Below are 12,388 nucleotides of genomic sequence, written 5' to 3' on the forward strand. Positions count from 1 at the left end.
GTGCCCAAGCTTTACCAGCTGGGAGCTGCTTTCTACGGACGAGCAAAGACAGTGGTTTAAGATGGAATCTACACCTGGTGAAGAGGCTGTGAAGACTCAAAATGACAACAGAGGATTCAGAACATGAGATAAACTCAGTTGATAAAGCAGTGGCAGGGTCTGAGAGGACTAACTCCAATTTTAAAAGTTCTAACTGTGGATAAAATGCTGCCAAGAAGCACGGCATGCTCCAGAGAAACTGCTCATGACAGGAGAGTAGATCGATGCAGCAGACTCCACTGCTGCCTGTTAAGAAGCTGCCGCAGCACCCGGCCTTCAGCAACCACCACCCTGATCAGTCAGCAGCCACCGACACTTGACGCAAGACCCCCCAGCAGCAAAAAGATGACGACCTGCCAGACGATGGCCAGCATTTGTTAGCAATAAAGGATTTTTACTTAGGATATGTGTATTTTTTCAGACATAATGCTATTTCACTTAACAGCCTACATGATAGTGTAGGCTCACCGCACTAACTCACGTGCACTGGGAAACCAACGCGCTCACTCGACTTGCACTACTGCAATAGTCCCTTTACTGCGGAGCCTGGAACTGAACCTGCACCACCTCTGAGGTGCTCCTACAGTCCGACACTTGTAATTAAAATGTAAGAGACCAGTGTGAGTTCCCTCAATACGACTCTCATGATTACTTTTCAAAATATGTGGTCTCTTTCAGTTTTTGTACATTTTTCAAAAAATAATCTTTGAGTGCTTGCTCTACCCTTGAGAGGAAGCTCCTGAAGAGCAAGGACCATGTATGGACTCATACTCCCAGAACACGCAGAGTCACGTGGAGCGGGAAAGCGGCACTGAACACGAGACGCCACGGTGAGCTCAGTGCCTGCCCGGACGGCGAGCTCCGTGCCTGCCCGGACGGCCAGCACAGTGCCTGCCCGGACGGCCAGCACAGTGCCTGCCCGGACGGCCAGCTCAGTGCCTGCCCGGACGGCCAGCTCAGTGCTTGCCTGGATGGCGAGCTCAGTGCTTGCCTGGAGAGGCTCATGCACCAGTGCTGAAGAACAGCTACTGAGTAACAGCCACTTCACTACCTGACTTCACTAAGGCACCCCTCCTTAGTTTAAATATGAACAATACCATCCAAAGGGGAGATTTTTAAAAAGAAAGAAAGAAAAGTGTTTCTAAAGTAACTTACTTGCTTACTTCCTTATACTGGGCTATCTCCTCAATATAAAGAAGGTCATGCAACCGTGACTGATAGTTGGTCTTGGTCAATGATTTGTCTAAAACGGACTGGGTAAACAGCTGGTCAGCAGAGAGAGGAATTTGGTATCTGATAAGAAGGCTCTTCTCCAAATCAGTAGTTTCATTAGGTTCAAAGTCTACAACAGTCTTAGAAGAAGAATCCCAACGTTTAGCTGTAGTTACTAGCTGTTGTTTGGCATGCATCAGGTACTCAAGATCTAAATGGAAACAAAAAACACATTTATAAAGGAACACAACATTAAAATTCTCAAGTAATACATTATGCATTTTGGTATGAGAATTTTGTATGCTAGAGCTAAAGTTCTAAAATATGAAACAATACAAAACCCCATTTGACAGAGTATTTTTCCCACATCAGAAATCTTTTTTTTTGGTCTAGATTAACAAAATAACATAAATAGGAATACATGTAAAAAATATTCTTCTCTACCTCAGGCTAGGACACACCAGAAATAGTTATTAACATTTTAAAAATACAGAGCAGAATTTAGAATTTAACTCTTCAGTCAGAAATCTGATCTGCAGAAAGAAAGTATGGTAAATCTTTCATAAGACATCTTTATTAGGCGATAATGACTTTTCTCCTCCTGCCAGCAATACCTGCCCCATTAGAGAAAAAGATCAGAAAACTGTGAGAGGTTGGGTCTTGTGTGGTAAAGCACAGTGAAACTCTCTGAAAATCAACCGACAACAAATGGAAACCTTCCGTGTCTTTTTCCCACAGTAAACTGCACATTAAAGCATGGTACAATGCACTATTCAAATGCCATTTCAGATGAATGCAGTTTAGCCTCAGTTAAACTGCATGGTGAGCAGGGCACAATGTCAAAATGAACGGCTGTTCGAGGCTGCCAGCTCCAGGGAGAACGCGGCACAGGGCAGAGCGCGTTGCGACGTGAACTTGGAGCCTGACAGGCTCCCTGTGTGTGTGTGTCTCAGCCTTCTGCTGGGTGGAAAACAGACACCTTCAGGGAGAAACCTGGCCAGTTTTTATATGATATACTTGGAAAGATGGTCTTGCAACTTACTAAAATTCAGGAAGAAATAATAACAAGTTTAAACAGAGGTTAGTCTCCAAAGTACAAAGTTAACCTGTGCTATCTATGAAATGACAGCAGACTGTATAACTGTCTTGTCTTGCTTAGTGAGAGCTGTTACTATATTAAAATGCTATATATAAATTATAAACATGTAAGAATAATCATCCTCCAAGAGAAATTTCTCAATATTAGAAAATAGTTCATCCTAATTATCTTTAAAGATTGAAATGGGAAAGTCTTAATTTCTAGTCTTTGTTCCTTGAAAAGGAACCAAGTTTTCTTACTCACCAAACAGCTATATCAACACTACTGTAACCAATCAAGATACAAAGATGGTTTTCTCATCGAAATTTTGCATTTTAAAAACACTCTGGAAGAGACAGTGATGGTCGGTTTTTGCGATAGCCTCAAAAGCAGAAGTTTCATAAAATAAGCATTTTCATCCTAAATCACACTAGTATTGGGCCTTTCCTACTCATTCATTAGAGCACAGCTATAAAAGATATTTAAATTATACAAATGCCAACATTCCTAAAACAAGACTATACCATGTCACGAAAGATCAGATACTATTAACAAAGCAGCAAGAATGTACTTACTTTTCTTTAATTCAAAAGTCAAAAGGAGAAATACAAATGGTGCAGTGACAACCCAAATAACCACCCCTTAAAGAAAGGGAAAAACTAAACTCTGCGTAGTACTGAACAATTGAATGTATAATAAAAGGATGTGTATTCTTTGGGCATAGGGAAATTATACTTCTTAAATTTATTTTAAATAAGGAATGGATTCACACTATGCCTACATCAATATTATATTCCCATTCTTTAAAAAGTCACTAGTTACTCTTCCCATTTAAGTAACTGGGATAAAAACAAAACTAAAATGGTATAACTTTCCTCTAAAAAAAACCTTTTAGTATTACCTATTTAATATATAAAACAAATTATACAGAAAACCATTCCACCCTGGGCTAAAAGTATTCAGGCATTTTGGTAAAAGTGCCGTGAGCAATAGTATTTGCTTTTCTCATTTTATCTACTTAGTGCCATGATTTTATGACATTTTTTAAATGAGTATCTTCAGCAGGAAGCACAAGAATTTCAAAACAAATCCAAAACAATGTTAACTTTTATTCCCTCTTTTTACTAACTGTAAATACAATACAGAAGAGAGGAGAGCTAGGGGAGCAGAAAGAACAATCTTGAGAAAATCCTTGCGTGCCGGCATCAGATAAAGTCTACAGACTATGGATCTCGGCCATTAGCTCAGGTGTCCAGCAAGAGCCGGGCCAGAGACTACTGAGGAATCTCCTGTAAGAACCGCTTGTTTCCCTAGCCATGTTGGTCTTGACACAAAATTCTGCCTCCAGTCCTCTCAGCAGTAAAAAGCTTCTTTAAATTAAACTTGTTTAATTTCCATTTAACAACCTTTAAAGGTCATTAGGTCCTAAAAGCTCCTCTTCAAACAGAGGAGGAAGCTGAGGCTCCCCCGGGGATGCTGGACACAACCACTCTTAGGGCTCGTTTCATCCCACGTGCACACACATGCACACCTGCCCATGTCTAACCCAGATGTGTGCACCACCCAGGGCGGCCCGAACCAGTTCATTCTCGATAATTAAGTACTTTTCTTCAATCTAGATCGGGCTAAAAAAAAAAGAAAGAAATTCTGGGAAGATGAAACGTGAACAGGTTAGAATCAATATTTATAAAATCACTTAGGAAGAGTTTAATGCTGCCTTATTACCCAACTTCTATAATAATAACTGAAATCCTGACAAATTATAAACCTATGGAACTTGTTACCCTGAGATATGATGGGTAGAAGCTACACAAGTATTTTAAGAGACATTCATAAGAAAAACTTAAAGATGGTTAGAACATGCCTAATTTCCTGAAGATAACATAAGGGAAGAACTGCCACTATCAAAAATAGCATTCAAGGCTGGAGCCAACCAGCAGGACACAAGGCTCGCTACCCAGCTTCCCTCACCCCTCTGATTACTGTGAAATGCTCTCATTTCAGCCATACAGTTGCTATTCTAATAAAGTATCCAAAGGGTTGGTCCGTTTTCTCTTGAAGTATGTAGGACAGCAGACTTGAAAATTATCAAAATTAACAAAACCTGGACAGTGGATAAGATAAGAAGTGAGGAGGAAAAACTCCAGTGTTCTTTGCACTCAGCACAAGGGGTGAAGAGGTATGCCATAAATGCATGGGAAACGTGGAGTTTATTAAAAACAGGGATATTCCTCTAGTTCTTAAAGAGAATGAGATGAAATGATTCCTAATTCCAGAACTGGACACAACATTCTTCCTTAGAAAACATTTGGGTCTGTGGCTTTAATAAAACAAAATCCCAAAGGAAACCCACACTAGGATTTCAGCTATCCTTTTCAACATCATTCCTTTCACTAAGACAGCTACACAGAGGTAAGATGGACACCCCAATGAGGCTGATGGAAAGTTAAAAGAGTGGAGTAATAGCACACTTTTTACATGCTTCTACTCAGTTATATTCAGTATTCATTGACAATTAGATTATTTTAAAATCTGTTTTCTATTAATTTTCCTATAATTTTAAAATCTATTTTTAATAATTTAAAATTTAAAAATCTATTTTCTATTAAATTTCCTATAATTTTCTATTATATATTTATATATGTATAATTATGTGTGTGTGTGTGTGTGTATATAAACATGTCCTTAATTTACCAACAACTTTGACAGCTGGAGATAAGTTTTAAGACACAAACTTTTAATGCTAATGTTAACATATATTGCTAGCCCAAAAGTAATGAATAATATCAAGTTTTCAAATTTAAATGTAAGAATTTCCAACATATAGCTTCCAGATATTCAAAGCAGAATTCCAAATCAATGTTGTCAAGCAAAAATCTCCCATTACTCAAAGTTGAGGTATAAAGTGTATAAAACAGTTTGTGTCCTAAGTAAGGGGAAAAGTCACTAACTTTCTCTTTCTGTAAATGTCCTTTTCCACAAATTTGTGAGAAGCACATCTTTAACCACCCCCCCCTCACCCCTCTGCTAAATTTTTAAAATTCATATGGGGCTTCCCTGGTAGCTCAGCAGTAAAGAATCCACCTGCAATGCAGAAGATGTGGGTTCAATCCCTGAGTCAGGAAAATCCCCTGGAGAAGGAAATGGCCACCCACTCCAGTATTCATGTCTGGGAAATCCCCTGGACAGAGGAGCCTGGGGGGCTACAGTCCACAGGATCTCAAAGAGTCGGACACGACTTAGTGACTAAACCACCACCAAATCCAACCAAGAGCCAAAGAAATGTAGACTAACGTGCCCTTCCCTCAGCAGCTGGATCTTGGCATAAAGTGTAAGTTGAGGCAGTAATACACAATTTACACAGTAATTCAGCATCTCCACGGGTGCCTACATGTTGAAACCAGGACCTCTTCCCAAGAGTAAGAAGCAGATCCTAGTAAAGGCGCCTTGGTCTCCTTTATACTAGTGAAATCAACTTATGAAAGCTACTATTTAAGACTTTTCATTCAGAGGTAATGTACTAATATGAACAAAGTTAACTGGACCGTCAGTAGAACATGGAAATAGACACTGTAGGTGTATTCACAATTACTATTAAAATTATATTCTACCCAAATTAATACTGGAAGGTTTTACTGTGCTGAATAAAATCAACCAATGAAGTTGGCAGACCAAAAAGAGGCCTGATCGCCTGCTCATACCAGCCTGGGGAACCTCAAAGCAAGCTTTGCCTGATGACTATATAAAGTGACCAGGGTATAACGCAAACATTCCAATTCCATCACACAGTAAATGAGTCAAAGAATTTGGGATCTTTTTCCCTCCTGTTCCCTCCCTATCCATGGAATATTTAGGGGCCAATACATATCTTTTAATGTTGTTATAGTGCCTTTTAATACATAGTATCAGGGGGAAAAAGTCTAAATATTACCTTCTGTAGAAGCTGCATCAATCATTACTCTTTGCATGAGTACTGGTTCCAATCCAAAGTCGAAAACTATGGTTTGGCGAAAAGTTCCAAATATTTCTGTGTTAAATGCTATCCCGACTTTATACACGTAATGATCTAATCCATTTGGGGCCATCTTCCCTCCTATCCATTCTTGACAGTTTTCCGGGACTTCTTGTGATACCTGGGTAGTGCTATCTCCGGCAGATATTGCAACAATACTAAAATGAGGACGATGAGCGTCATAGAGCAATGCTACACGACACAGCATTCTTGCAGGCTACAAGGAAGTTAGAATGATTCGTTGAGTACAAGGGGTTGAAAATCCAGTTGTAATTGGGCTCTTCAATGAAAATATTTCTATAAGGGACGTTTACTTTCCCACGCTTCTAAGATACTATTTTAAAAATACAAATTGTACTCATAAGCCATTTAAGAAAAAAAAATCAAAACGGTTAAAAAATCATTTGTTAAAATGATATATTCATGATGCCGATTATATCTCAATAAGGTCGCCACTTCCAAAAGCGATCTGTCCGCACTACATCTCTAGCCTCCCTGCTCCCGGCGACACGGCCCTCCTCACTGTGGAGACGCTTTCACCCTGCGCCGCCAGCACCTCCAATTTCCCACCCCTGGCCCCAAGTGAAACATCCTCTCAGGAGAGCAGTTGCTTCTGAAAGCGCTTGACTGGGTTCACGGCTGAAGCCAGATGTTCCCAGATGTCTCATCCCAAGATGCAGATGGTACAGTGGAGGAGACATTACAAAAAAGTACACAAAACTTTTCCACTGCACATATTAACAGAAATTGTTTACTTTGCTTCATTATTAAACTTTAAACATTATAATTCAAGATAGGAAGCACTGCAGAAAATGCCTCAAATAAAAAATCTGTTATCACAGAATTTGTGATTTCACAAAATCAAAAATAAAAACAAGTTGTTTTAATAGTTTAGAACTGCCAGATTAAAGAATTCAACTTTTAAATAGTTAACTATAAGCCATGAACCCCATCCTACGTTTCAAGTTTGGAAGACAACATGTCAAATATGTCAAATATATCTTCACCAAATAAATAAATAAATAAGCAAGTATCTCAGTACTTACAAAGATTTTATCCCCAAAATCTCAAAATATACATATATATATATATAAAGCCTTGATGACCAAAATACAGAAATACACTTTATTATAATATAGAACCTACATAATTTTCAGTGCTCTTTCAATGTACAGATTTAAAGGTCCAATAAAACTCTAAGAAAATGGAAAGCAATTCACATTGTTTAACTATCACAAAACTCATACCTTACAGGTGAGAGCGAAGGTCCAGGTCTGGTGGGACTTTTTGGTGTTGACGGTGACGGACAGACCGGGGTCATGCTCCACCTTCACTCCTTCCACACACTCACTGAGCTGAAAACAGAGAGCAGGTCCCGTTACGCTCTCGTTCCTAAGAACACAGGCGCTTTGGCATGGTCAATAAACGTCAACGGTACAGATGCTGATGGAACTGTTTACAAAGCAAGGTACTGTATACATTAATTCTCAGTTATTTTTATAAGTACAAAATACAATAAAGCTAAACTAAGAGACATAAAAAAACTAACAGCAGCAGCAACAAAGTGGCAGTAAAAGTGAAGACAAGTTAGTGTAATTCTTGCAAGTCTCCAGACAAGTGGCTTAGTTCTGCTCTTTATTTTAGTAAATGGGCCTACTTTTGCTACCAAAACACTTTATCAAGAATCAAGTGTTTCATAGAGGATAGGGATATAAACCAAAAGACAGCATGAAATAAAGTCAAAATTCAAACAAGGTCACTGTTTAAAACAAACAAACAAACAAAATGCAGTTTATTTTCCTCACCACTTTCTCAGGAGATAATGAATTCATCCACTTTTCTATCAAGGTTTCCATGTAACTGCCTGAGAGCTGTTTATTCTCATTCTGCTGTTTCAGTTTTATCAACCGTGAAGCGTATCTTTTCTGCCATTCTGCTAGCTCTTCCTGGGAATGTGCTGAAGTACACTGCGCGCCATACCTACAGATTCCTCGCTCTAAAAATCTAAGTAGAACAGGAGAGACTGTTTATCATATACTTTGTTGGGCCATGTAAAAGATAAACTTCCAGCATTTGCCCTCTGCCTCTTCAAAAACAAAACCAAAACTTCATCTCCTGAAAGGGTTTGTTTATCACAGAGGAGGAAGAAGAGCTTAGAGAACATTCACAGCAGTCAATGAGGCAGCAGCCCCTCTCCCCCCGCCCAACGTGCACTGACCTCTTTCCCTGGAATAAGGGGTGAGAAAGCAGAACACATCCACAACCAGCCCCACCCGCAAAAATGGGCATTGGAGGCAGTCCCCTTCGTGACAGAACAGCTCTCTTGGACAGTTCCTGCCAGAGCAGTCTCGCTAAAGCATCACTGACATCAAGAGGGTTAGTCTGTCAAGCACAGGTATGCCCTACTTCCCAAACTAAAAGCATCTACGGAAAATTTTCCACATCCTAGGAATTTTGTTCTGAAAAAAAAATATAATATGTCACTGAATTAACATTTCAAAACTTCTACGTTTCACCTTCAAATGTAATCCCTTCCCTCTTCTCTACGTTACTATTACCTATATTTCATTGAAAATACTGGACTACATTAATTTGCTTTAAGTTTTAAATAAATTAAGAATAAAAGTTTTATATAAGAATCTTAATTATTTCCATAGATTAAGTTCTTCAATGGGTAAATTCACAAATGTTCATTTTAAAGGATAGATATTTAATGATTTCTCAACATTTATGACTCAGAAAATTCAACTGACAATTCGATGGTCAAAACAGATAAAAATTCAAGACTGATCAGTAACTTTAAGTCTTAAATACTCTATGAAATAAGAGATCCAGCCAGTTTTTAAACAATTGAAACATTACAAAATTAATGAAAGATCTGAGAGGAAAAAAAATGAAAATCAAGTTATAAATAGCAAAAGTGTTAAAAAGGATGCTATGTTTTAGATAATTTTTCAATTGGGAAAATATGGACAATAAGAAATACAAAATGAACCATCAAGTGGCTCATCCTACTTGAAAAGATAAGTGTGTTTAAAGCTTTTTTTTGATGACATACAAAGTATTTGAACTTAAACTATGCTATTAAGTTCTCATATGTGTCATATAAGACATTTAAAATCATGCATTTTTTTCCTCTTTAGTATATCTTAATGAGCCAAATATTGTTTTCCTATTGCTTTAAATTATTTCCCTAAAAATGGAAGGCTTGATACTCTATCTGGACTACAAAGTTTCTTACGCATCCTTCGCATCAGATTGCGTCCTACCTCTCTACCACCGGAATCTTCAAATTTCCTCTCAGTTTCTTTATGTTTTACTATAAAATCAAAACTATATATCGAATTTCCTTCATTATCAAAAGCAATCTAGAGTAATTACAACTTGTATCTAAAAAACCACTTAGTTCTTATAAAAAGAACCTTCTGATGTGACTTTAATAATTCTTTCTACCTTAACATAATCACTAAATTTTGAAAGGTTAGCCCTTCAAATATAAACTACTCATAAATTCTATATAAGATTATGTGAAGGTAATAGATTTTCTTTTTCCTTAGAAAAGTTATCAAAATAATTCAACATGTATCTATTTTATGCTCTATTTCAGTTTATATAAGGTAACTCCAGTTTAAATCATAATTTAGGTTAGGTAAATTTCACATAAACAAGAGACCAGTAATTAAATCATATTATTCCAACTGGTATGACAAAAGTCTTAACAATTTCCATTTAGATCATTGTTCTTTATAAGTAAAAGAAGGATCATCAATATGGTTTTGATTTTTTTAATTTAATGATAATAACCATTATGGCTTCTGTTTCAAACTGAAAATAAACCATTTTTCTCAATCATTATACTTCTTCCTTCGCTTCCTTTATCTTCTTTAAATTTGAATTATTTTCAAAAAGTGAAGGAAAATTAACTATCCTTTGGAATAAAGATATGTCATTGGTTTAAAAAAAAAAATCACGTTACCTTTTACACAAAGTATATTCCTCGCTGCTTGTGATTCCCCTAGGTGGTGGGCGGAAATGCCAACCATTACAAGATCCTAGAGAGTAATCAGGATATAGTCTTATCATTTGAGGCTTGCTGATAATTCTGATATTTAATGTGTAAGAAATACTATTAACGCTCCATACACATCATCTCAGATGATGTAAAATGAACATGACATGCTTGTCTCTACCAAAAAAAGTAATTCACCACTCAAATGAATTAAATCAGTTAGCCACATGAACCTTAGAAATCCCTGAAGGAGCAGTTACACAACCGCTGTACCAAGTCAACGACCCTCACTCTATCCCAGCAACTGGTGGACATACTCCCACGTGCAGTCTCTCCCCTGGCACCTAAAGGGCGAGGTGCTGGCATGCTTGCGCGTCTTAGGTATGAGTTACATCTCTATTAGGAACTCCTTCCAGAATCATCAGAAAATTATGGTCTCCTGGGAAGAGGAAATTTTGTAAAACAAATCCCAGTCCCGTATATGGAGCAAGTTTCACATAACCATCCACGTTCCTTAGGGGGTGTCTGACACACGTCGTTGCATAAAGTAATCCTTTCTTAACAATTCAAGTTCATAAAGGTGAATTCTGAGATAGGAGCTAAAAATAACATGTGTTTACTTCTGAATACAGTGAATTTTGATGCATTCAGATAAAAGGTTCCAAATAATCCAAGGGAAACAAAGTGTCCAAGAAAAAAGGCTGGAGCCATCAAGGCTCAACAGCAGCAAAGCCTCCAGGGCCTTGAGGCTGTTTCCTGCCTCCTCACAAGTCACTGTGCCCAGCCCACACCTCCTGACAAAATCCACTGAGCTAGACTGAGCTTAAAGCTATGAGTCATCCCTTTACTGTATGTGTGACTGGGAAATTACTGGACCTTAACAAACATCAGTTTCATCACCTATCAAAAAGATGGAGAAGGGCTCTAAGAACTCAGTACTCGTTTTGTGAAAGCCACTGAACGGCAGACGTCACTGAGCAAACACTCAGTGAGTGTTGGCCTCTCTCCACCTTCCTCTGGGAAGAGAAGAAGAGCCCACAGACCTTAAACTGGCAGGACAATTTCCAAAAGGTAATAACTGCAACAGCATGTGATAGAGCGTGAGAAAGGAGAAAAGATCTCCCTCCATAGATCGTTAAGAATGAGGTTTAAATTTAAAACTACCTATATGGTGGAAAAGAGATGAAACAGATGACTTCTGCAATTACCTCCCACCTCCATTCCTCTATTATTCTATGAATAGGGGCTAGGGAAAAATTGCTTTCATCCACACTTCGTAAATGAAATGTTTATATTCTTTTCTATGCTTCCACTAACCTGTACTGTAACACAGAAATTTCCTCCCATTAATCAACCAGAAGCAATGCCCAAGTGTGATTACAGCTACAGAAGGTGCACAGTTTAGTACTTACCCTCCTCTAAGTCTTCCACATGATATCCAGAGAGGACGTTACTAGTTGCTGTCTGCAATGTTTCAAATGAAAGAAATTTTTATATAAGAAATAGCTAGCTGATCTGAATTAAACTTGGAAAATTTCAACATTTTAAAAAGCTTGAGATGGAAAATTTAGAAACTTAATAACACTAATATTGCAAGTGGTATTTTTTGCTCTTTGCTCTACGGTTCCATATTTAAATATGAAAAAGAAGTAATTGTGTGGCCGTCATTAAGGAAACTGATAAAAACTCCCTAAATAAAAATTACCTGTGCGCAAAAGCAGTCTCAGCCCCTAGTCCTGAGCCCCAGGGAGCAGCACCCTCCCCTGCTGTGTATATAGCTCTCTCTTCTAACATCTGGAGCAGGGCCAGTTGGGGCGGCATCACCCCCACCCCCACCCCACCTCCATCGAGTGCATAACCACTGCTCACTGCCTGGGATCAGCCATTCTCCCACAGCAGAGGCTGTGGCTGAGGACCCACTCACTCTGATTTCCTCTAATGCAGACAAGTCCTCCATCTGCCCCTTTGGCTCTTACTTTACTCTAAGTAAGCTCCACATCCCCAATTTCAACTGAGTGCCAGCTAAAGCATTTTCACT

The 12,388-nt window shown here is 38.4% G+C and overlaps 1 protein-coding gene across 11 annotated transcripts in view; it reads right to left on the reverse strand.

The window, feature by feature from the left end:
- Positions 1-12,388, reverse strand: part of HELZ (helicase with zinc finger) — a 146,211-nt gene that overhangs the window by 84,886 nt on the left and 48,937 nt on the right. For all 11 annotated transcript variants that reach the window (XM_069544076.1, XM_069544082.1, XM_069544077.1 and 8 more), the window contains 6 exons: positions 11,763-11,814; positions 10,318-10,393; positions 8,147-8,345; positions 7,589-7,696; positions 6,261-6,558; positions 1,195-1,462 (listed from right to left, as the gene is read on the reverse strand). In XM_069544076.1, coding sequence (XP_069400177.1) covers positions 1,195-1,462; positions 6,261-6,558; positions 7,589-7,696; positions 8,147-8,345; positions 10,318-10,393; positions 11,763-11,814 — 1,001 coding nt within the window. The remainder of the gene's footprint in view (positions 1-1,194; positions 1,463-6,260; positions 6,559-7,588; positions 7,697-8,146; positions 8,346-10,317; positions 10,394-11,762; positions 11,815-12,388) is intronic.

The sequence above is a fragment of the Ovis canadensis genome, chromosome 11, assembly GCF_042477335.2.
Source record: "Ovis canadensis isolate MfBH-ARS-UI-01 breed Bighorn chromosome 11, ARS-UI_OviCan_v2, whole genome shotgun sequence".
Classification (NCBI taxonomy): Eukaryota; Metazoa; Chordata; class Mammalia; order Artiodactyla; family Bovidae; genus Ovis; species Ovis canadensis.